This window comes from Alexandromys fortis, unplaced genomic scaffold, assembly GCF_014885135.2.
Source record: "Alexandromys fortis isolate MF-2015 unplaced genomic scaffold, M_Fortis_MF-2015_v1.1 scaffold_10, whole genome shotgun sequence".
Taxonomy (NCBI): domain Eukaryota; kingdom Metazoa; phylum Chordata; class Mammalia; order Rodentia; family Cricetidae; genus Alexandromys; species Alexandromys fortis.
The window spans coordinates 15,218,605-15,244,341 of record NW_026067895.1 but is presented as its reverse complement, the minus strand read 5'-3'; the positions used below and the strand labels follow the sequence as shown (position 1 = coordinate 15,244,341).

At 39.0% G+C, this 25,737-nt stretch overlaps 1 protein-coding gene across 2 annotated transcripts in view; it reads left to right on the top strand.

The window, feature by feature from the left end:
- Prkg1 (protein kinase cGMP-dependent 1) overlaps positions 1-25,737 on the top strand; it is a 1,099,611-nt gene that overhangs the window by 704,155 nt on the left and 369,719 nt on the right. For both annotated transcript variants that reach the window (XM_050158354.1, XM_050158348.1), the window contains exon 4: positions 24,668-24,773. In XM_050158354.1, the coding sequence (XP_050014311.1) occupies positions 24,668-24,773 (106 nt within the window). The remainder of the gene's footprint in view (positions 1-24,667; positions 24,774-25,737) is intronic.

The following is a 25,737-nucleotide window of genomic DNA, read 5'->3' as shown; positions in this document are numbered from 1 at the left end:
GGTGGGGAAGAGACAGAAATCTTTAATAAATAAATAAATAAATAAATAAATAAATAAATAAATAAATTTAAAAAAAAAGAAATCCATGTTTTAGTAGCACTTTTCCTGAACAGTTTTTTTTTTTTCCTTCCAAGTTCCTTGGTGTGTTTCTTCATGTTCTGGGTGCTCTAACTATTCAGTGCCGGCTGGTTGTCAGGTTGCCTGGAGATACTGCCCATCCTTGCTGCTGGATGCATGCTTCTAAGATTACAGAATGCAGAGGATGCCATTCTGAATCTAAGTGTGTCTCGTTCAGCTTATTTTAACTTTGCATTGGGTAGAAAAACAATTATTTATTAAAGAGATGAAATTTAAAAGAGGAATTGTGCTTAATTTTAAACAATTTTAAAGTACTCATTTGTTTATTTTGTGACTTAGGGGGAGGTGAGCCTTTGTTGTGGCTTGTGAGTCTCTCTCTCTCTCTCTCTCCCTCTCCCTCTCCCCCTCTCTCTCCCTCCCTCCCTCCCTCCCTCCCTCCCTCCCTCCCTCCCTCTTGCTCTCGCTCTCTGTGTGTGTGTAGAGCTCAGAAGTCAACTCGTGAGAATCCATTCTCTCTTTTCACTATGTGGGTTCCAGGGACTGAACTCGGGTCATCAGGCTTGGCAGCAGTCACTTTTACCCACTGAGCCATCTGGCTGGCTTGATTTGTGTTTGATTTTTCATTTCATCAAAATTGCATGGTAGAGTGATGGGTTTTTTGTTTGTTTCTTTATTTGCTTTAGACAGCTTTCCAGGTCTGTAGTGCACACCCGAGTTTATCAATTTTTAAAAAGAAAATGCTCATTTTAGCATTGGAGATGCACTTAGTGGTTAAAATCCTTGTCTAGCATGTGTACCACAAAAGGAAATTTTTTTGGCTTACTATTTGGGGGTTATAGTCCGTGATCAAATAACTCAACTCCTCTGTGCCTGTGGTAAGGTGGGAGGGACTTCATGGCAAGGAGCATGAGGCAGAGCAATGCTGCCAACCACACGCCTCGGATGCTGAAAATAGAGACGTGATGGGGAGCCTGTCATCCTCTTCAAGGGCACAGCCAGAGGGACCTGAAGTCAGCCCAACCATACCCATCCCAGAAACTCTACATATACTCCTAGTAATGCTGTGGGCTGATGACTAGGTTTAACACAAGGGACGTTGGGGGATATTATAGAATCAGCAATAACAATATAAAATTAGACTTACCACATGTGTGGGAATTTCCCTCTTATCCCAGGAGAATCAAAATAAGCAAGCTCTTCCATTCTTTGTTTTTGAGATAGTAACGATTTCAATTCAGTAAGTCAACACTAATGCTTTGGAGGAGACTGCCATTATATTTTACTTAATAATAATAATAATATATTACTTAATAATAATCTCTTCTGTTAGAGATAGGCTGATAATCTCTGCCAAGTTCAAACTTGCTCAAATAAATATGGAAAGATTGGTATTTTCCTGTTGGTAGGAGAAAAGTTATGTTTGGAGTAATTTAAAATGATGTTGAAGAATGAGAAAATAGGGCTGTAAGCAGAAGTTAGGATCGCCAGATGTTCACGCTTTTAACCAGATAGTCCATTGTTCCATAAAAGAACTAAAGAACTACTCAAGTGACAAGATTCTGGGTACGCACGCTAGGGCCCCTTTGGAGGAGAGTCCTCACAAGAATTCCTCATGTACTTTGGTGTTTGACTGAAACAATGTGGCAACCTTAGTTTTGAAGTAGTCTTTGCTGTCTTTGGTCATTCTTTTGTGCAGCAGTATGTAATAGCCAGTCCGTCTCCTTCACTATGCAAATCAGTTTACATTTATACATACCTACGAGACACTACAGAGAGCCAGACTTTAAGCTCTAAGTTACATGACTCCACTATAAAGGCATGTAACTAATTTAGCATACGGACCCAGGTATATCTAACTCTGAAGATCATTTCACATTACGGCACAATGTGTATCTGTTACATCAAAAGTGGGTCATTCACCCCAAGCATGCAATATCATTAGCTGTTCTGTATAACCTTTACTGGCCTTCTCCCCAGCATAAACAGAGACGCCTGAAGAGAAGCCGCTCCCTCTGAGTCTCATGCTGCCATTGGCCTTCAGTGTTGCTTGGCAGAGGTCCCAGTGTGTTGCCTGTAGGGTTTACAGAGCGCTGTTCTGTTTGACACCTGGCTTTGCATTCTGACTGCTTATAAAGAACCCCCAGGGACTCTGCATGATTGTGGTTTGCCTGACCTGCTCCTTTCCTGGTCACTGGTTTTGATGTTTTAGTTTCTCATTTTGTTTTGTTCCTTGTCTGAGAGTTGAGTTGCCCAGGGAACAACTCACTTCTTTGGGCTTCGAAATCCTTCTCCATCCAAGATCTTATTTGGAGAAAGGGGCTGGGACCAAAGTGAGCCAAGCTTTTATGTTTCCTTATTGAAGACTAGTTGATTTGTCTACATTTCTTATTTTGAGTTTGGCTCAGTCTGCTTTATTGAATAGAAACAAGCGCTAATCTTAGGTTTACTCACATTCTGTAATATAGGTAGGCTTTTCCAGGTAATACATTCAACTCTTAAAACAGCTTTGAAGTGAGCAGTAATTTGTACTTTGTTTGACCCTTGGGCTAAGTGGAGTGTGAGCTGAGCTGTTATAAGGAAGCTGCTTGTTTGTTTCTCGGCCACCCGGCAACTCAGACCCAAAATAATCACACACAGAAACTATATTAATTAAATCACTGCTTGGCCTATTAGCTCTAACTTCTTATTGGCTAATTTTTACATCTTAATTTAAACCATTTCTATTAATCTGTGCATCACCATGAGGTCATGGACTACCAGCAAAGTTTCAGTGCATCTTTCTCCAGCAGCAGCTCCATGGCTTCTCTCTGGCTCTGCCTCCTTTCTCCCAGCATTCAGTTTAGTTTTCCCCACCTCACTCTGTTCTACCCTATCAGGCCAAGCCGGTTTCTTAAAATTCATTAACCAATAATAGCAACACATATACAGAAGGACTTTCTACATCACTGAGCTTTGTGTGTCTCACATAGGAATTTGAGCCTTAGTGTGAATTTTCCCTCTTCCAGTCATCCAATTTCTTTCTGAATACCCACAGGGGCTTATCCCAAGGGCTGGCATTTTTTTTTCTATTAGGTTTCAAATTAACATGCAAAGATCTGTCAATAAGTTAGGGTAAATTTGAGCAATGGTTCCAAGTGAGACTCTGGGCCAGTCACGTATCTTTCTGCGGTTCTTTGTTGAGGATATAGGTAGTGACCTACCTTTGGAAGTGTTCTGCAATGCCAGAAAAAGAAGACAGGAGCTCTGTGCAAAGTCGATGCCTTGTGCTATGTAAGTTCTTGACTGCCGACCAAGTGGTTTGTTCACTTAGTGTTTTATTGCACGTAATAGGTTCCCAAGTATTTTGTACTTATTTTCTCATAAAACTGAGACGAATGTGGCAGATTATTTAGTGCCATTTTACAGATGAGAATTTACGCTGCAGTTACCTCTCATTGTAACCATTTATTTTCAGAAATTTGCTTATGAAACAATTAGTTGCATACAATCTTTAAAACTGTATTTTGAACTGGATGGTGGTGGCACATGTCTTTAATCCCAGCGTTCAGAAGGCAGAGGTAGGCAGTTCTCTGTGAGTTTGAGACCAGCCTGGTCTATAACACCTGGACTACAAAGAAAACCCTGACTCCAAAACCAGAAAAAACAAAAAACCCAAAGCCAAATCAAAACAAAAAGTATTACATTTATTTGTTTATTAAATTTTATCTATGGATGTGGCAAAGACTTCTACTCTTTACTCTTACAACTGAGACATTTACAATGTCAAACTAAGCAAAATATGGAAAACTTATTGCCTTCATTAATTTGTAAAGGCAATCTGCTTATGTCCAGCTCTGTAGGAAATGATATTTATAATAGTCATGTTCGAGGTGACTCATCTGATAAGGGGGTTTCTTTAACAAATGCCTACATATATACATCATTAATCTACATAGTTTCACATTTGTGCTCATGCAAGCATTATACAGCTAGCCATCTTTAGATGCTAAGAAATGCGTAAGTCTGTAACAATTATAAGCAACTTTTAATCATGTCTTGTATGCCAAATTTTGTTTTGTTTGCTTTGTTTTGTTTTCAGATTTCTCTAGGATAAGGCTTCATTAGTAGTCTCATTTTTACTTCTCTAAATCATTTTGATGCTAGACATTGGTTTTTACTAAAGACTACAAATTGTGGATGATGGGGCATTTCCTTCTAATAAAGCTGGGAAGCTAAATTAATGTATCTGTGGCTGTTTACAAAATGGCTGTCCTTCAATTAGTGAATTAGGTAGAAGATCTCTTTTCCTTCCTTGTTCATATAAAAGAGGCACCATCACATACAATGGTTATAGGGGACAAGTAGAAATGGATAGCTTTTGAAAAAGCTGTTATCGTCCTAAAATGAACAGGATTTAAGATTCTAAGACACTTTCAAGGCATTTGGTATGTATTATGAAGAGCTAAGCCTGGCTTCTGATGGGAAGAAATGTTTTGTAGGATGGAGCAGCATTTAAGATATTTTTAAGTACTGTGTTCTCTGTATATAATGCTTGTCACTAAAATTCAAAATGCTTTCTTTTTTGCCATACTTTTCTCTTGTAAGAACCACATCTCAGTTGTTTCAGTCACCAACTGTCTCAGGGAACCTGCATGTGTGTTTGTATTCATGATCTCAAATATGAGTGCCGTGGGTGTGAAAAAAAACCACAACTATCGATTACAAAGCTTTTCAGCTATGCTATTGTTTAAGGGGAGCTGTTTTCCCAAAGTCTGGAGCAAAATTATAGCAGGTGCAGTTTCAAGCCTCTACAATTATCCCAGATTACCTTTTCAATAAAATGTTGACAGTTACGCGAAAGCAATCTCTCTAGGCTGACGTTTGGAAGCAGACAGCCGCTGCACAGTGCATCATCACAAAAGGACAGTTTGGGAAGCAAAATACTCTATATTGTTGATGGAAAATTATTGTTTTCTCCACTCTATAAATATTTAGCTCTCTCAGACAAAGGTCCTCATGAGAAAGTAGGCTAATATATAGACTCTAAATAATCAAGTAGTCACACCGTTATTAGCATTGCCTTCTGGTTGAGTATCAAGGAAAACAGGCAGAGAGAGTCTGTCCCTATCTTTGTAAGGGCCAGTGCCAGTAAAGATGCTTTCTTGGAAGAAGTTAGACATTGTTTCAACTCCATATACAAGAAAATCATGAAGATGAGCAATACCCACATCCATTACTAATTATGTGTGCAGAGTTGGGAAAAATGTTTGTCATTTTGTTTCTCATTCTTATACAGAAAATGTCTCTTCCCCACAGGGTTCTCTGCTTGCATATGTAGTCCTCAGCATGTTTTGCTCTTTAGGGATGCTGTGGAACTTTTAGGAGGTTGGGCCTGAATGAAGGAAGTGGAGTGGTGGAGGGATGAGTCTTGAGGTTTACAGCCCGGACCCATTTACTTTGCCGTCTATGCCTCTTGGTTTGCAAAGACTTAAGCAAGAAGTCTCATGTTCCCTATGCCACAGCCTTTAACTATGGGCACTATGCCTTGCCCGTCATGATGGACTGCACCCTCAAACAACGGGCCAAAAAGAAAACAAAGCCCAGAAAAACAAGCTTTTCCTTCCTTGACTCACCCTGTAAGCATCTGGTCACAGTGGGTCACAGTGAGAAGACGTGAGGAATATACCCCTCTGCTCTACTCCAGCACCCGACCGCCTCCACGCTTAGTTTAGTTCTACCTCAGACGGAAAAACAAACCCAGTGAAATCCAAAGACACGAAGCTGTTTATTTTCTGGATGCCTTTAAGAAGTGTGAAAAATAACACCAAAAGACAGACAGATGGAGAATTCTCTGTAATCAAATATTTAATCTCATAAAAACCTTTGCCCGCTTAATGTAAATCCCTTGTAAATAATACATTAAAATGAGCACAATGAGGTTATTGCAGGCAGGACAGCTCCCTTCCTCTGTAGACACAGGTCGTATATATTGATATTTCTCTGGGCTTCCATGTGTTAGCCTGTTTAATCCTTGTAAGTCAGTAGAAAGTGTTATTAATTTTACAGATATTGTAACCACAGGGAGGTTAGGTGACTTGGCCCAAGTCACACAGCTGCTCAGTGACAGAGCTTGGTTTTGCATCCAGGTGGCATGACTGGAGTGTTTAATTGACTCCTGAGTTACATCACTTCATTCTATACAAAAGTAAGACTTTGCTGCCCATGGTCCTTAGATGGACGACATGATCATGATCATCCTCTGGAGTTAGTTATAAAGGTCACATCTTTACTGCAGCCTTACAGAATCTCTATTGGAAAAGGATTACCAGATGGTTTGTTTACACACATGCGTAGATAGGGCTCTAAGTCAGTGCTTTATAGGCAGGAATGTATTTATAAGCAGTTTACAAAAAAGCAAGTGTTCTATTTCAATTAAACTGCCTCGTAATTCCCTTCAGTGTTTGAATATGTTAAAAGGCAGAAGTGCAAATCCAAGCTGATCTCTGGGGTCTTGTTCTTGTGGACCAGTTAGGGACCCAAGCTATAAAAACATACATGTTGTTTACTTTTCCAAGGACAGGTGGCTCTTAAATATGGCCTCTGAATCAGTAGCTATCGGAATTCCCTGGGAATTTCTTAGGTGTATAAATTTTGGGTTCTGAACCAAGACCTGTTGGGGGATGAGAGCTTGTAATCGGTGTTTGAAAAATCCTCTTAGAGATCTTGGTGCCCTCTAACATTTGGGAACCACTCTCTTAGGTCTTTCAAAATAGCACAGTATTTAATTATTATTAATTATGCTTCATCATAGAATTTTCATGAAAAGATAGTACCTTTTTTTTTCATGAATGAGATAGCTTACATATATTTTTCCAATGTCCCGTGTAAGCCCAAGTTTCATGGAAAAGCTTCAGTCCTAAACATAGGTTCATGGCAGCACCTTGTAAAGTGTGTAACCCTTTGGAAAGCACTGGCTCTGCTGCTTAATTCTCTGTCAGCTTGGCTAACTCTTTCTCCATCACTGTTGACAATTCACTCCATGTGGGTGCTGCCTTGAAAGACCATCCTTTGGTTGTCTAATGTGTAACCCCCGCCCCCTCCCCGTCCTGGCTGAGCTTGTCTTTGACGGGCCTCTGCCTGCCCCATCTCCACAGCCTTTGGTCCCCTGACTGCTCCGAGAGGCTCTGAGCTGTTTTCTAGGAAAGATGAAGTGTATGTGTGCACGCAGGGCTGTACCCTTCAACTCTTTCCCTTCCTCTGCCTGTAACGCCCCGTGTCTCTGCTGCAGAGGAGTGGTTTTCTTGAAAATTGGTCACAGAATGTCCCCACCCCAAATACTTGCACTCAGATGCCTGCGTGACTCTCCCGCCTGCTCTTCAGCCGTGGCTGATATGCCTCTTTTGCTGTTCAACTGGGAGCATAGGTTCGTCATCACTTTCAAAGTTTCAAACATAACAACTTAACCTGTCAGGAAGAATGAGTCATTTTACCTTGGGATGTTTCCAGGGAAACTAGAATACGTGTGAATTCTTCTTTTCTCCAAAATCAGTGCCAGCGTATTTTACATATGACGTTAAGTCTTAAAATGATTGTCACTTCGCGAGTTATTGGAGCAGCCTGATTGAACAGTGACTGTACCCCACCATTTGTAATGAGTTGCAGAGAGATGTACCCCACCACTTGTAATGAGTTGCAGAGAGATGTTTGCCTTCTTAAATCTGGCAAGTCATTTCTTTTTTAGTCTGTATGTTTTACCTAGGCATTCTTCTGACGGTATGATTACAGTATTGAACTTCCTTCATCGATGAAGTAAGGAGCTGTTTTCCAAGGCAAGCTATTACTGCACAGCTTCATTAGCATCAATTATATTGCTATTAATTTAAAAATAGGTCTAAGGTGGGGGTGGTCGCTCACACCTATGATCCCAGCACTTAGAAGGCTGCTGGAGGAAGATGCTGTGGGGCTGAAAACAATCTGGGTCACACCAGCGAGTTCCAGGACAGAGTGAGACTTCTTTAGAAGGTCAAAAATCTCCTGTTGGCGTCATAATTTTCTGTCACTTGCCTATAAACATGGCATTTGTGGTGGGAATTTGAAGACAAAAGATCTGGGCTTTTATAGTTTCCTAAGGCGTGACTCTTGGCATCTGTGGAGCCCCTTTCTTTCTGGGGGAGCATCCAGGGCAGTGAAGGGAGTCTGTTCAAGGTGATTTCTCTTTCCAGTGCAGGTGAGGGCTGAGACTCCCAGCCTCTGCTGAGAACCAGGTAGGTTCCTGCCTACTGACCCTTGGGTATTCTACAGGCCTTTAGACTTGAGATACTTTCTGTACTTAATATCTTGCTACGCTTTTGGGTTGTGAATAAAAGATACATTGATTTTTTTTGTTGTTGTTAAAAGCCAAAGAAGTCTTTTTTTTTTTTTTTTGTTTTGTTTTTTTTTTTGTTTTTTCGAGACAGGGTTTCTCTGTGGCTTTGGAGCCTGTCCTGGAACTAGCTCTGTAGACCAGGCTGGTCTCAAACTTACAGAGATCCGCCTGTCTCTGCCTCCCGAATGCTGGGATTAAAGGCGTGCGCCACCATCGCCCAGCAAGAAGTCATAGTTTTAAGCAAATATGTAATTTGGGGCCTTGCTTTTTTATCTTTCCCTGTTAATATTGAAAGACCAACTATGTTGCTGAAGGAAAAACACTTATGTGTATCAGGAGTGCAGCTAGTGTGGGGATCACGACTAAGACAAATGCTCTTCTAATTTTCCAGAATTCAGGTTACTCTAAAACTATTAGCCTTTAGGCTACAAAATTATAATTATTATCTTTATATGAAAACACTTTTTTAAACACAAAATTTTTAGCCAGAAATCTTTTCAATTATCCCTAGTGCTTTTCATTAGCCTTCCAAGAGATAGGTGAGTGCTAAAGCCACCCCAGAAGTGGGCAAAAAAGGATGGGTGTTTTCCTGTATAAGTGTATTCTTTTCCACATTCCCAAAAGTGTTTTTTCCATAAGTCTTTCCCTATGCCAATATGGGGACTGAGTGTGAATGGCTTTGTTCATCCTATTTTTTACTTCAGAGTTATAAAAGTAAGACAATAAAAATACATTAAAGGCACCAACCATTGAAACCTAATAGCTACTGAAAGCAAATCAAAATAGTAAAGTTTGAATATAAAAATATCCCTTGCCTCATAATTAAATGCAGTTGTAACAATTCACTGTCAGCTTATTGTATGGTTGATTTACAATAAAGATTTCAAGTTTTTACTTTGACTAGGAAGTGACAAAATGCCAAGAAGGACTGAGGCCATTGCTGGTGACCATCTTCCTTTCAGACATGATTTTTATGGCTCCTGACAAACTGTCATTTCTGTTCAGTACATGTTTGTCTTTGAAAATTATGGTCCACTCCTGCCATCTTTAAGTACCCAAAAGCCAGAAATTATGAGGATATAGTACAGATAAGGGAACATACATTGTTTCATTTTTTGTTACTTATTCAGCCAATAAGAGACTAATAATTATCATTTTTAGATGACAACTCTACTTGTACCGTCGTGATTATTGGGCCGTAGCTTGTGGGTAGCATGAGTTATGGACCTTGGGCTGTGTCTTCTCCCTCTCCCATGGTGTGCCATATTCACAATTTTGGTTATGCTTAAGAAAACAGATTTGAAATTCTTATAAATTGGTATTAAATATTATCAACAGGATGAATGTATGTATGGAGAAATAATTAGAGATGTATATTAGAATGTCATGAGAAATATTTGTGAAGTCAGCAGAGGTGAGTTCTTGTCAATGTTTTGTTAGTGGGTAAAAGGTACTTAAATTGTTGGCTTGGTGACATCAAATTTTATAGTAGTACAATCTAGGATGGTAAGATTATTGCTTCTACACTGAGGAGCTCATGACCCTGAGCAAAATCAAGTTTCTTTATTATGTAGATGAAGCTCAAAGAAAGGAGAAAATAAAATTTCTCATTTCCAAAATTACTTCAGTGCCATTAGGAACTTGGCCATTTTGGTGGCTCTTCCATGTTGATGGAGGCTGCTGTTGCGCCTGGTTCTACAACCATTCATTCCCAAAGAAACAGAGGTCTATGATAATTATAAACTGATTGGCCTATTAGTTCAGGCTTCTTATTAACTAACTCTTACATCTTAAATTAATCCATAATTCTTGTTTGTGTTAGTCTCATGGGTTAGTTCCTTTTATCAGTGAGGCATTCTCATCTTGCTTCCTCTGGGTCTGGGTGACAACCTCAGACTGAACCTTTCCTCTTCCCCAAAATTCTCCTATTCTGGTCACCCCACCTATGTTTCCTGCCTAGCTACTGGCCAACCAGCATTTTATTAAATCAATAAAAGTAACAAATCTTTACAGGGTACAAGACTATTGTTCCATGGTGCTTCTACCTGGAAAGTTTGTTCTCATACAGTCAGTTATCCAGTCATAACTTGATTTTTAAAATATCCATGTTATTTCTAAGTATGTGAACCATATATCTGAAAACTATAATATTTCAATCAAATAACCTAAATGCTTCAGTTTAATTTTAAAATATTTTAAATGTAAATTTAAAGTATTATACATATGTGAATTCAAGCCATGATTATACTCAAATTAGCAATCTATATGTTATTTGGAGCTCCTCTGGGACTTTATATAGAGACCATAATTATTGTATATACTAAAGGGGAGTATCCCTTAATTGGTCACTCAGGAAGGATCAAAGTCATGTTGTAGCCCTGGGACACGGAGAATGCAGGAGAAGATGCTGCCAGGCTCGGCAAAACTCTCTTGAAGGCCAGAGTGGTAGCCGGGGTTAAAAATTCAGAAGTCACTCTTCAGAGTTTAAATACCCAAGTCTTCATCTATTTCAGTAAATGTCTATCATTATATGTTATGAAGAAACAGAGATAAGGCTTGGTTTTCCCTCCTCCCTTCCTCTCTCTTCCTCCCTTCTCTTCCTTCCTTCTTTCCCTCCTTCCTTTCTTTTTCTGAAACATATTCTCATTATATAACTCTGCCTACTCTGTAACTCGTTATGTGGACCAGGCTGGCCTCAAACTCACAGAGATACACCTGCCTCTTTCTCCCGAGTACTGAGATTAAAGATGTGTACCATTTTGTGTATACCTGGCTTTTTGTTCATCATTTGATAAAGGCACAACTAGGTTGACCAAAAATAGTTTTTATTAAAATCTTAGTGTATGAAAGTCTGGCTAAGAATAATAAAATTCTACCTCCTGCTTTTACCTAGCAAATACCCCACAGTGTTTAGAACATGCTGTTAGGATGTTGTAGTAATCTACAGCGAACCTTCAGAGGTTCCTAAGTCATGAGGTGAGATGGGGGCTTGGGGGGAAACACGTTGAGTTGCAGCAGGAATGTGAGGGAAGTGAATGCGGGGAAGAAGGTGGGCTTTTGGTCCATGTGGTTGGGCAAGTTAGTCACTGGGCAGCTGGCTAGTACTTGCTTAGCCTCACTCAGAAGGCTGTTCACAGTTGCTGCCCTTGTGTAAAAATGATGCTCAGGTGCAAGGAAAAAAGTATATTTAATGTATTTAAACAGCAAGTCTTGTTTCTAAAATCTTCCAGAGTATTTTTCCTTCTGAACCCATCCGTGATCTTCTTGTAAAATCTGGATGATCCCAAATCTTTCATCTGTATAAAAATAAAAACTATTAGTTCCTATCTTGCATAATAACACAACCACCCTCCCTATTCATGTCGACCAAGCTCATTTTTTCTAATTGTTGTTGAATGATCAATTTTCTTTGCAACACAATGAATTTCTCAAATGAAAAAAAAAATCACAAGAAGGAAAATGGCATTCCCATGCTGTGCCAACAGCGGATTTGAAAATGTGAATCAGTTCAGCTTAGTGGACATTTCTTGATGTCATCTGCCAGGGAAGATGTTCAAGGAGTTCCTTTTCTTGGTGTTATTTCTGGAATTCTGCTGGAGAGCAAATTGCATATTTTAAAATCAAATTACACTTAATTTGCTAAAGAAAGGATGAGTGCAAAGGACCCTTTTAATTTCTGAGTCTTCTCATGCCTAGAAACGAGGAGCCAAATAGGACTACCTCTGCTTGTTTTGATAGGTCTTTCCATAATGGACCAGACAGGACCCTGGAGTTCATATTTATGTGAGGAACCAAAAGTTTCATAAATTATGGTTGTTGACTCTTGCCTTAAAGTGACAGTGAACTGAAGGAATACAGAAATATAAAATAATAATATAAACACTTCCACAGCATGTCCACAGTGGGCTCCAAAGGTGGGTTACACTATGTGACTGATAGATATGTAATCTTAGTGCTTCATTGTCTCCTTCAAGAAATACGATTAATCAAGGATTTGTCAGAAACACAGCCTCTAGCATAAACACACCATTCCCAGAAAGGGAAGCATTATGACATAAGGAATAACTATGAATGGGTACATCTTTGCTTGAGGGTATAAATTTTAAAACCTTTCTGATTTAAAGTCGCACAGTTTAATATGTAAGGAAAATTTCTTGGTCTGACTTTTCTGAACATGCTTACTTCAATTTCAGCAAATATGTAAACACATGCAATTGACACCTTGGTGTAGTGTTTAGGGACGGGGCCACGCCAACTGACAAAAGAGACTTACAGATACAGTGACCATTCCCTTAATGAGATTCAAGATGAAATCTGTTGTCACGCACAGATGTGCAATGGCATTTACCAAATATGTGCTGATGTTTTTGAATTAGGCGCAATATTTGAAATATGCCAGTGCTTAGGAAATCACGTCACCACAAGGGGCTGCCAGCCAATCCACCTCAGTAGCAAGACATACACTGAAGTTTTTGATTTATGACCTGAATATGATGCATTTGGAGACTTGCCGCTGTGAAATGGACCCGCCTATGTGTTGAAAGCTCATTGAACATAGATCTCATTAAAGTCAGTAGCTCCCCAGCCTCCGTTGTCCTCTCTTAAAGAATCACAAACTACCTATTTAATTTTTTTTATTCTACTTCTTTCCTGGGCTTTGACATCAATTAAATTAAATGGGGCTGTTTATAATATTAAGAGCTCCTCTGAGATGAAAAGTAGAGAGGCAGTTATACCTTAGAACACCAGGCAAGGATATGTATGAGTTATTTGGTATTTATTGGCCTTTTATTGAGTGTCAGAAGGTAGAACTAAAAGATGAAGTCACATTTCTTGCCCTCAAAGTCGTCCATACTGCTATAAGGTGGTGCTTTGACCTTTGTACCTTAATATCACATAGTCATTCATTCTTTATCTTAATTTTTTTCTCTGTTAGCCTCACAGCCGGCATAAACCTGGATGCCCTTTATCAGAATGCTTCTTTTCTCTACTGGGTCAGTGAAGCAAATCTGTGAACTGTTCTTTTCCACGTCCATTAAAATTCATTGTCACCACCCTATAGATGATCTAATTTAGCTAAATACAGTATACTATATGTTCATATTAAAGACCACTGATGACTGGACTATATTTTCATGTTATCTACTATTTCAAAACTCATTGTTAAGAATAGTTCCATTTGGTTTATTACGGCATTTTTTTTTATTTCCTGTAAGAGACCATTAGTGAAATGGTCTTATAATTCCTGAGAACTGCACACTCTTGTAAGATGAAAGCAAAATGCCCACATTTGCCCAGTTTAAGATTATTGTCTCAGATTATAGCATTCCGCTTCCTACCTTTGTTTCTTTCAACTCCATCAGGCAAATCACGGATCTACCACTTTTAGTAAGCGTGTAGCATCACCCTTTTCCAGGTGATACTATTTTCCTTTTCCATTTCCTCCTCGTCCTTTTTGCTATAGATGAATCTTTAATATCCAGTCTGGGGACTGGGAACGCATTTCAGTTGACAGAGTGCTAGACTACCAAGGAGGTAGTCTAGGTCCGGAGTTCACGCCCCAGCACCATGTCAATCTGGTGTAGTGCTGATGCTCACCAGTCATCCCCACACTCAGGAGGCAGATGCAAAGGGAGGGAGCAGCACTGGGGATCATCTTTGGTTACAGAGAGAGTTTAAGGCCAGCATAGCACTTTAGTTGCCAGCTCAGGGTTTCTAGCAGGAGCTAAAGCCTTCATGGTTTCATTTATATATGGTGCCTTATTCTGCGCTTGAAACAGGTGCTAATGCTGCCCTGGAAGCCAGCTTACCCTCTTCTGCTTCCTTGACAGTCTTTCCTCTTGCTCTTGCTGCCTGTCTAATGGGTTTTTAATCCCCGTTGGCCATTATACCTGCAGAGATGCACCTGCGGCAGCCCCTGGAGCTGACCAATCATCAGGTTCTTTCTTCTCTAATTTCTTTTAGCTTTCCTTTTTGGCTTTTACTTCTGTAGCTCGCAGTCTTCTGGGTCAAAGATCCCACTTGAAAAGAAGTTCTGACTCTGCACTGAAAAATATGAAACCTTCGCATTGCTCTCAGCATAACGCTAGCATGTCCAGGAAAGATCTAAACCCTTTCTGGTAGCAGTCGGAAAGAAGGTAAAAAACTAGACATCTGAACTTCTCATTTTTTGACATGACACTTCCCAAAGAGGAATGTTGCCACAAACTAGTTATCTTTAAAACACATCCAGGCCTACAGTTCATCCTCCACATCTTTGCTCCATTGGCCCATGCAAAATTTTATGGTTCAGTCCCTCTTTTAAGCTGATCCAAATCAGTTCTTTATATGATTCAGTTACATCTTTTTTAATATTAGAAAAATTGCCAATGTGAACATTTTGTACCTGAGAATCTTCTTAGCCTGTTTCAGCTATTGCTATATTCTGTCTCTGTCTTTAAATTAAGTCTTAATTGCCAACCCTTTCAACTCTTACAACTGATCTCAATTCCATCTTTGATAAATCAGGGAAAAGAATGACTCTTAATTCACGAGACATTATCTGATGATTGTTTCAAATTTAACCTGACATGGAACAATTAAGACTGTGAACTTGGAATGGAGCGGTAAAAGAACCGAGTATGTAAATGAAGAGGAAAGGTTAAGAGAAAAGCTTGTAGCATTAACACGATAATGGAGAGCAATGCCTGGATCTCATTTGTTTTTTGTTTGTTCATTTTTTTTTTTTTTTTTTGAGATGGGGTCTCTCTCTAACCCAGGCTAGTTCTATCTTGAAATTCAGATAAAATGTAGTAATGAATATATTTAGTATTCCAGAAAGTAAAATACGGAGCTCCTGGACAAATTCTGAGAAGCAGGGAGCTTCATTTCCTTAAAATGAGGTGGCTTTTAACTTCCCTGTGTCTCATAAGCACTTCACAATGAGATAATGCAATTTAATAGCTTAATGTAACACTTATATTTAGCGTTTTCACAATGGAATTGGTATTTTAGACTTCACACATCTATTATTAAATCCCCTTTTCACTGCTGTTTCCTAAGCTGTAGCCATGTTAAACAGAAATTCATGTATTCTCCAGAAATGACTTCTGCTTTCTTTCCTGCTCTTTTGCCTAATGTACCTGACCTTTGCCACAATGCAGGGTTGGCACAGTTGACCTAAGGCTTATCTATTCACTTTTATTATTTTTGTTAATTTCCATTAATATTTCTGCTGGCTATTTCTAAGCCTCAATTTACAATATACATATTGCTAATTTTATATCTATCTATCTATCTATCTATCTATCTATCTATCTATCTATCTATCTAAGGTGTGTGTATGTAACATATTTTTTAAACAAGCTCTGTGTAGCCCTGGCTGTCCTGGAACTTGCTCTGTAGACCAGACTGGCCTCGAATTCAAAGAATTGCCTGCCTTCCAAGAGCAGCAGTTTTATTTTATGGAAGAGTATTACTAAAGTAATATAAGTTTGGCTCATTTTCTAGAAAGTGGCACAGTGCAGTGCTGTGAGCAAGGCCTGTGAGAGGAGGAAAGAGCAGGACCCCTCAGGAATTCCCTGCATCTTATTCTACATTCTCATACTTGTTAGTCATCAGAATATATTTATGTCTTGGTGTTTATGGGATTTAGTCAAAAAGCAGTGAGACAGAGTTAGAATCTGTGCAAGTTAAAATGACTGATTGCCTTGAACTTCTGTCTACATCCATTCCAGCTGCCATGGGTAACTGCCGTAGTTAGAATCAGGACAGTTTGCATTGCTGTGACTTTAAAAATGAATTTTTTTAATCCTGTTGAGTTACTCTGCATGAAATACAAGTCGGTGGAAAGAAGGGCAAGGCTTTCTGAACATACACAAAAGGTTCCTTCCACACAGAAGGAGGTTTTGGTGGCTCCACTCATCAGAAAGGGCATTCCAGATGCCCAGAGATGTTGTCAGGAAGTCTCAAACACCATTGATGCCTCCTATTGCATTGAAACTGTGAAATTCACAGGTTACTTGAACTTATGTGAGTTAAAGAAATTCTTACCTCAACTACTTCATCAAAATTATATTCCATTTTAATTGTTTTGTGATTTTTGAGCATTTAATAAAGATGAATTGGTCATTAATAGGAATAGATAAATTGAAGGAATAGATAAATTGTAGTAGAGTTTAAGAAGCACATATTTATAAAACAGCTGAACTTTGGTGTTAGAAGAAAACTGAGTCTTAGTGTAGTGGTGGTGCACGCCTTTAATCCCAGCACTCAGGAGGCAGAGGCAGGCAGACCTCTGTGAGTTCAAGGCCATTCTTGTCTACAGAGCTAATTACAGGACAGGCACCAAAGCTATAGAGAAACTCTATAAAAAAAGAAAAAGAAGAAGAAGAAGAAGAAGAAGAAGAAGAAGAAGAAGAAGAAGAAGAAGAAGAAAACTGAGTCTTTATAATATATGTGGTCTGAGCAATAAATTAGCTTTCATGAGATTCAATTTTCATATTAATAGAAAGTAGGTAAGGACATTGCACTGCAGCAATTATTAAATATTTTAATAAATTATTAAACACCTATGTGTTTAATGGATGTTCTCATAGAAATAACTTATGTAATGATTATTGTTATATCATCAAATCTTTAAAATATATCATTATACATTTGGTCTTTCAAGTGTCCTTAACTTTTAAATATAAAGTCCAATTTAAAAAAATTATTTTTCTGTTTTCAAAAGTCACTGCTTGGCCTTTACTGAGTGTTTTAATTATTGTGTTTGTGATCTGGGCAGTTAGTGTTACTGCGCACGGTGTGAAGTAAGACAGAGTTGAATGGAAAGAGCGGGACTATCTCTCCTTGCTTTATTTCTGGTCGGTGCAATACACCGCGTCCGTTTGAATGCTGACTATCACAGTAGCATTCACAGCGAACTTTCTCCTGCTAAATATGCACTAATGATGATCTTTATCAGCAGTATCCGTTTTATAATTCCCCTCTCACATAACAAATAAATTAGCATCAACATATCTAATCATTTAGTCGTTAAAAATATAACTCCTAAGAAGAAAGTTTCCAGCATGTTCTTCGAATTAGCAGGGAAGCGATTTGCACAGTGGTGATTGGTGTGTTCAGCTGCATGGTCTCCAGCAAATGGTCTTTTCTAATTATGAAACATTTGTCTCAGAACATTTGGCAGTTGAAATTTAGCTTGAGGAAAACATATGCCCTTACAATGTTGAGAAGCAGTTGTGAGTTCCACGGAGTCCCTCGAGGTCTCTTCCAAGCCCCCGAATCTGTCACACTAAGTATTTGAATGTTCAGAGACAATTTCAGCATGAAGTGAAGGGCAGCAGCAGGAAACTTCTAGAATTCTTTGGGCCTCTAACGGCAGGAGTTGTTGTTCTTCAGTGTTGAAAGAGAAGTAAAAGTATAGCTAAGGATTCTTTCCTTGTGATTCTTATAGGTCAACAAGCATTTTATGTGGGTCCTAGCTACTGAGATGATTCACTGAGAAATGACTGTCTTGCTCAGTTTTGCTTTTTGTTGCCTGTGATAAATGACATGACCAAAAGCAATCTGGAGAGAAAGGGGTTTATTTCGTTTTACAGCTTATAGTCCACCATGACAGAAAGTCAGGGCAGAGTCTCCAGGCAGAAACCTGGAGGCAGGAGTGGAAGCAGAGGCCAGGGAGGGCACTGCCAACTGGCTTCTTTGTGGTTTGCCTAAGCTCCTTTCTCCCGCCCAGGACCAAATGCCCAGGGTGGCACTGCCCCATTGTACTGGGTCCTCCAGCCTCAATCATTAATCAAGAAAATGCTCCCCAGACTTTCTCACAGGCCATTCTGATAGAGGCATTTTATCAATTGTGGTTCCTCTTCTCAGATGGCTCTAACTTGTTTCAAGTTGACAAAAACTTAACCAGGACACTTGAGAAAATAGATCTCTTTTTAATCCTTGCAGAAAATTTAACTAATGGAGAAAGACGCTAAAACATTGTGTGAACTGAAAGTCGGTTGTCCTCTAGCAGGAGGACATGTGGTGTCTTTGCAATAAAGTATAAAAATAGAGGAAGACATTGCTTATATACCACATTTATGTTTGCATATTTAAATTTATAATATATTTGAGTAATTCTTGGTTTGTACCATTTCAGGGCACAGAGAAGTCTTTCATAAGGAAATGGTTATTTCATTGCTCTTATAGAGTCTCACTGACCAATAGAAACAATATGATGGAGCATCTAGACCCCCATGCTTTTAAAAGCATTAATCAAGGATCACTGGAAAATGAATCCATTTGTATTGAAGCTGGTGAAAAATAGCAATGAACTGGAATAAAACAGCTGTCTAAAAATAAGACAAACAACTCCCATAATTTGAAAATCATCTTGAGTATACATCATGTTTAAGAATGCTATCAAATGTTAGCATGATATAAAAATAGCCGTGGTTTCTGTTGGTGAGGTGTGTTGCTCGCACTTAAAGATTAGAAACAGGCTACATTTCAGCTATAGGGTAGTAAAAATAAAAGTGTGCTGTGTCCCTCTCACATTTAAGAATCCTGTGAATTCTATTAGGGATATAGGCCCACTGTGGGGTACATGCCTAATGTGTGAGACCCTAGGTGTAATCTCCTCTAACATGCAGAAAATAATAATAAAAACCCATTTTCTGAGTTCCATATTCTTTATGGTTCTATGATAATGCCCATAGTTTTCCTCATTCAGGCAGTTAGAACAAATACCGTAGGCATGTGTCTTCCTGATCTGAAGTTCTAGCCCAGGGCACCAGCATGCTGTGGTTATGGCCCCTTTGTAACATGAGGGTCCTTGTAAAAGGAGCAGCAGGCTGTGTTCCCGCCGCCTGGCTCCCAGCCACCTGGCTAGCTTATACCTGAAATAATTACATGGAAACTATATTCATTTAAACACTGCCTGGCCCATTAGTTCTAGCCTCTTCTTGGCTAACTCTCACATCTTGCTTTAACCCATATCTAGTAATCTGTGTATCACCATGGGGTCATGGCTTACCTGGAAGATGCTAACCTATGTCCATCTCGGGCTGGAGCTTCATGGTGTCTGCCTGACTCTGCTTTCTTCCTCCCACAATTGTGTTCTGTCTTCCCTGCCTACCTATGTTCTGACCTATCAGGCCAAGCAGTTTTCTTTATTAATTAACCAATGAAAGCAACAGATAGATAGAAGACCCTCCTACATCACCCCTTCCTCACACGGACACTTGGTCCAAGTGTGCAGAGAGAGACTGGTCTGCCTGCATTTCCTCCTATTAGGCCACTGATGTTCTTGCTTAAGCACCCTCTCTCTGACCTCATCTAAACATAATCAACTTCTACAGGCCCAATCTCCTAATACCACTTTGTCTTCAAGTAATGAAGTTGGGGCAAAAACACATTCTGTCTATAACACGCAGCAAAGAACCATGACTTTGAGGATCACTTCATTAAACCTCCCTTCAGTCAGGTCTTCTTACTGCCCCATCCCCACCCTTAGGAAGAATGTGTTGCTTTCCTGAGTATTTACAATCCTGGAAACTTACCTTAGCTCTTAATTTTTCATGTCTACTAGACTAGGATTCAGGAGGTGTTTTCTGAAAAGGGCCTCTGATGGGAAATATTTTAGGCTTTGGGTTCCATATGGTCTCTGTCACAGTTACTCAATTCATCCAGAAACAATGTGTAAATGAACAGGCATGTCTGGGTACCAAGAAGAATTTTACGGATATTGAAATTTATTTCAGATAATTTTCATGTGTTGTAAAATATGCTTCTATTTAAAAATTTTCTACTGTGTAAAAATGTAAAATCCATTCTTTTCTAGCAGACTATGATAAATAAACCACTGGCTAGCCTTGCCGCAGATGGCAGTTTGTTAGCCTGTGTTGTAGATCCTAAATTGAAGACAGGGCTGTGAATTTTTTTTTCTTCCATATCTAGCATCAGCATCTGCCATATTGGTATGATATAAAAATAGGCTGAATAAATATTTGAGTATGGTAGGGCCTTGTATGCATCATAGATGCTTTCTCTGTATTCTTCCAGTTGGGCAGCAGGTGAATTCCTCACTAGAAGTTAAGCTAAATCCCGATTTGTGATTTTAGACTAGCACAATCTTATGCCTATGTCCTCTGGAATTGTGGTTTTCTGTAAGGGACAGCCAGTTAGTTGCTCCCTGTCTTGAAGACATCCATTCCACTTGTATGCTTAGAAATCTCAGAGTGTGTTTCCCCTTCAACAAATGTGGCTTTAGTGTGAGAACACAGTGTGCTTCAGGCGAGACTTTTAGAAGTATGCTCCAGTGCAAAGAAAGATGGTTTCTTGATCTCTGCCTGTTGTCCTTTAGACTTTATAGAGTCTTGTCCTTAGTTTGTGGCAGTGACAATAGCTTGTGTTGTCACAGTTTAGCTCCAGCCGTCATCATGATAGTCTCAGGTATTCTACTCATGCAGAGATGATTCCCTGTAGAGATAAAGAAGACACTTAAAAATCAAAGATAAATGAAAGATTTCTTTTAACGGTCTCTTTAAGGGAGCAACAGACTTCCATCCCTGCAGGCAACTTAAGCAAGATGTTAATCACAGCTCTGAAATGGCATTTTTAATGTTAACACAGGTCATGCTTACCTACCTGTAAAATGCCAATATCACTAACATGCTGTGGCTTAAAGTGCAGAAAGGCTTTGGCATGTTGCTCAAGGTCATGGATAAATTTTCTGTTTCATCAACCCATGTTCATTATCATGAAGCAATATTGTCTGAAATGAAATTTCACTTAGGGACATTTTAGTAGCCCAAGTAAGCAAATCGTTGAATTATGTAAGCTCATTTTTAGAAGTCATTAAATATATATATATATAGATAGATAGATATATATAGATATAGATATATAGATATATATATATAGATAGATAGATAGATAGTGAAATCTGAATCATTTCAGTTTGGAGACTTGATTATAACATGTGAAATAATAGAGGCTTATACTCTAAAGTGAGGATTTTTGAGGTGAACTTCATGTATGTAAATTTTATTTATCAAGAAGTATGGGCTATCTTGCCATTCAGTTGTTGATATCTGTGAGCATTACAGCTGGGTAGGACAAGTTCTTGTTTTTCTCCCTTGGAAGATTATATGTCTAATGCTTATCAATGAAAGCCTCTTTCTACTGAGAAATAGAAAGAAACAAGGACATGTTGTCTCTAGAAGAACATATACATTTGTTGAAGGAAGCATGAAACATATATATATATGAGATAAATGCAATGTTAGTCACATGTGATCACATATGTCCCTCAGTCATATAGTCACATAGGAACAAATACAATGATACAGGTAGACACATGGCCACACAGATACACACAGACACCCTTCCATACAGAGATACACACCAGGATATACACATACGCTCCACACATGCCCAAATCTCCAGGCCTTTGCTCTTAGTCTTATTGCTGCCGTAGTCAGCAATATTCTTTCTTGATTCCTGAGCTGCTTGTGGCCTCACTAAATGCGCCACTTCTTGTCTGAAACTCTGAACACTGTGAATTACTAGAAAGGTTTTCCTTACCAGAGCTTTCGTCATCTTACTACAATGTCCTACAGATTCTATATGAGCTCTCATTTATTGGTACCCTTGCTGGTCTGTAGACCATTTGACTTGGGGCTCTCCTAAACTAATATATATGCTCAGAGGGTGGAGATATTAACCCTTTTCTTCCTCCAGAGCTATGGCTTTAGGATGCATCCACCCTGATCTTCACTCAGTCATCCTGTTTCTAGCCATCAACTAATGTGTGTCTGAAAACTGCTTTACTGAATGTTTTTCACCACTGACAAACTACTCAAGAAAGAAACCACATTCCAGTTCTTAGCCTCAAAGAGATTTGCAAAGAAAGGTAAAATTCTAGAGTTGAGTTTGCTTTAGTCTACCATCCCATTTATCTTCGTTCTCTCCTGTTCCTTTCGTGTTGCCCCTGTCCCATCCTCTCAAGGCCCATGTGTATGCTAACTATGATGACGACATTTCTGCCCTCCTAACCCAACTCTTACTTTAACTATGTTCACTTGAGCTAATTGTCTCGTGGCTCCACCCAGTAGTTTCACTAAGTACCGTCTGCTGTTATATCGCCTATATTTTATTATTATTATCATTGTTATTTATGCTTTGATTATTTTGAGACAGGGTTTTACTGTGTAGTTTTTTACTTCTCCTGGAACTCATTCTATAGAAAAGACTGGGCTCGAACTCACAGAGATCCACCTGCCTCTGCCTCCTGAACTCTGGGATTAAAAGTGCGTGCCACCATCACCTGGTTTTAGGGCACCTCCTATATTTTCAAGTATAGTATATGGTCCTTCCTTCCTTTTAAAGTTCTCAGGCTTGAGTGGATTAAGCACATTAGTGATTAACTCAAAAAATGCACTCCAGTGTGACACTAAAGAAAGAAATAAAACACTCTTCCTCTTGAAATTATTTATCCAATATCAAGTTCAGATTTGAATTATTTACTTCATGTTCGCCCGTATTTTATCCTCCACCTGTCTGTCGTATGAATCTGAGTCAGTACCGGTCTGAAGGCTGTCTGTCTGTGTTTGTCTGTTTTGTCTGCGTGTCTGTGTTCTGTCTGTGTATGTCTGTGTCTTCTGTCTTTGTGTCTCTGTCCCTAACAAAGGGCTTCACTCTGTGTTTATTGACTAGCACAGAAACCATCACCTGTGGAAGGAATAGCATACCCTGCATTCTCTCTAGCAGAGTTTTTACAGTGATTAAGTCTCTGGTTCCAACTGATCTCAACTGACCACATAACAATCAGTACTAAAAACAGCACCGCTTGTCAAGCAATATCTGAATCTAGTTGCATTCAACATTCATGGTGGATATTCATTTTAGAAGATTGTGTTCTATCTCTGTATTTGCTGCTTTCAGCAAATGATACACATGCCTTATTCTGGGTCGAGGGCATACACAAGCACATAATTTAAGATTACAGCTATGCATTGGCTTAAATTGTAGAAGTTGAGTATATGAAAATTCCAAGGCAAGTAAGGTTGATTGTTACATTGTTCTCTTAAAAATGGATTGGACAAACAGACTGAGAACACAGGAGGACAGCAGTCTTAGGTGACCTCAAGGTATCTTCTGAACTCTAGCTATGAGGTCCAGAAAAAGTTCCAATCTCTCAGACTGTAGAAGATATTTTTTATCACATTGCATCAACACACATGCTAACATCCTTTTTCCATTACGAAAATATTAAGATATGCATAAAGGTAGAGACCATAATAAACATATCACATACTACACAGGTTCATCTACCAAGATTTTGATAAAGCTTATCTTTTAACTTTTTAAAATTTCATGTGTATGGATATATGGTATACATGGATATCTGTGCACAACATGCTTATCTAGTACCTGTGAGGCCAGTGGAGGACATTTGATGTCCTGAAATGCAATTACAGATGGTTGTGAGCTGCCACGTGGGTGCTGAGACTCAAACCTGGGTCCCCTAGATGATACTAGAGATTCTAACTGCTGGTCTCTCCAGCCCCCAATATGCTCATCTTTTTCTTCATAAGTTTACCTTGATAAATTGTTGCATTGCCATCATTTTGTTCTGAATCTTGTCTATCAATCATGGACGTTAATGTTTCTGTGGTATTCAGCCTCAACGTTTAATTGTACATTGTCAAAGATAGAAGATGTAAGAGAGAAATTAAAATTCAAAAAAACCTAATAAAACTTCTGCATGGTTATTGCACAAGTTACAATTTGTTAAACAAGCATTGTGTAGAAATTGCTGGATAATTATTATTTCAATTATGTAGAATTCGTCAAAGTGGAAGTTAATTATTTTGTTTGTACTTTTTAATAATTAAAATAGGGTTATGTGGATCATTAATAATCTTGTGGGTATTACCAGGGAGAATTTCCTGGGAGCCTCTTTTTTACCTTATGCTATTTCCTCCGTGAACAGTCTTTACTGTGTGCTTTTGGATGGATGGACGGGGGCATAACGGCAATAGGAAGCTTCTTGGTAGTTAATAATATTAGATAGAAAACCAGGAACCACATGTTGCTGCAGTTTAACTGACTTTAATGAAACAGGACAGCTTAGTCCTCTGATTTTAAATGTGTGCAAACGGTTAATGCTTTCTATATCTCTCACAAAAGACTGATCTCTTTTACAGGGTGCTGCTCACAAGTGAAATTCTCTAATTATTTTTCCCCTGATTGCTTTGTTTTTTCTTCCTCTAGCTCTTGTAAACGTGAAACTCTGGGCCATCGATCGACAATGTTTTCAAACAATAATGATGAGGACAGGACTCATCAAGCACACCGAGTACATGGAATTTTTAAAAAGGTAGGACAATTGTTTTCTCTCCATTTGGAAGACGCTGGTGCCTCTTTGAAATGTGTGTGTGTGTGTGTGTGTGTGTGTGTGTGCATGCACTATGTGTGTGTGCTTTAACTCAGTGTAAATTGCCTGCCAATCTGTGGAAGGGCCAGACTTTGGATGAGCCTGGTTTTATTTCTGCTGCTGGTTCTCAGGATGTGTGGTTAAGTCAGGACATCCAAATTTTACCCAGCATATCAGACAAGCAGAGTTTTCTCAGAGACACAAATGAGAATTTACTTGAGCAGGAAAGGATGCTCATTCTCACAATCTAGTGGCTAATGAGTTTACACTACTTCCTCTGCACAGACCGCAGTGCCTCTCCTAGCTGTCTCCCATGAGTTTCCGTAGGAAAAGTAATACGGCTAAAGAAGAGACATTTCACAAGGCAGCTAGCTCATTAGCCTGTAATCCTGAGATTGATTTCCCAAATTCATTTATTTCCAGTTCCTTTTTAATTTATAGATTATTATGATACCTCAATGTACAACGAGGATCTTAATAGAAAACCTACTTCTCATTTCTTAGAAAAACACTGATATTCACTGTCATTAAACTTTAACATATATGTTACTTTTAGCATATATATACATATATGTATAATTTTTTAAAGGACCATTGACAATTCTAGTGACTAAGTATATTTTATATTGGGGGCTAGGAGATTACTGAGTGGTTCCGAATGCTTGATACACAGGTTTGGGGACATAGAAAAATGTTAAATATGGCTGCATACATGTTTGTAGCCCCAACGTGGTGGGTGCGGGCCTGAGGTGGACATCTGCTGGGGTTTGCCTTCCAGCCAGGCTGGCTAAAACGGTGAGTTACAGGCTCATCAAGAGACCCTGTTTTAAGAGACTAAGGAGGAGAGAGTGGTAGAGCAGGATACCGCATGACCTTTTGCTGGTGTGCATGTGCGCACACACACACA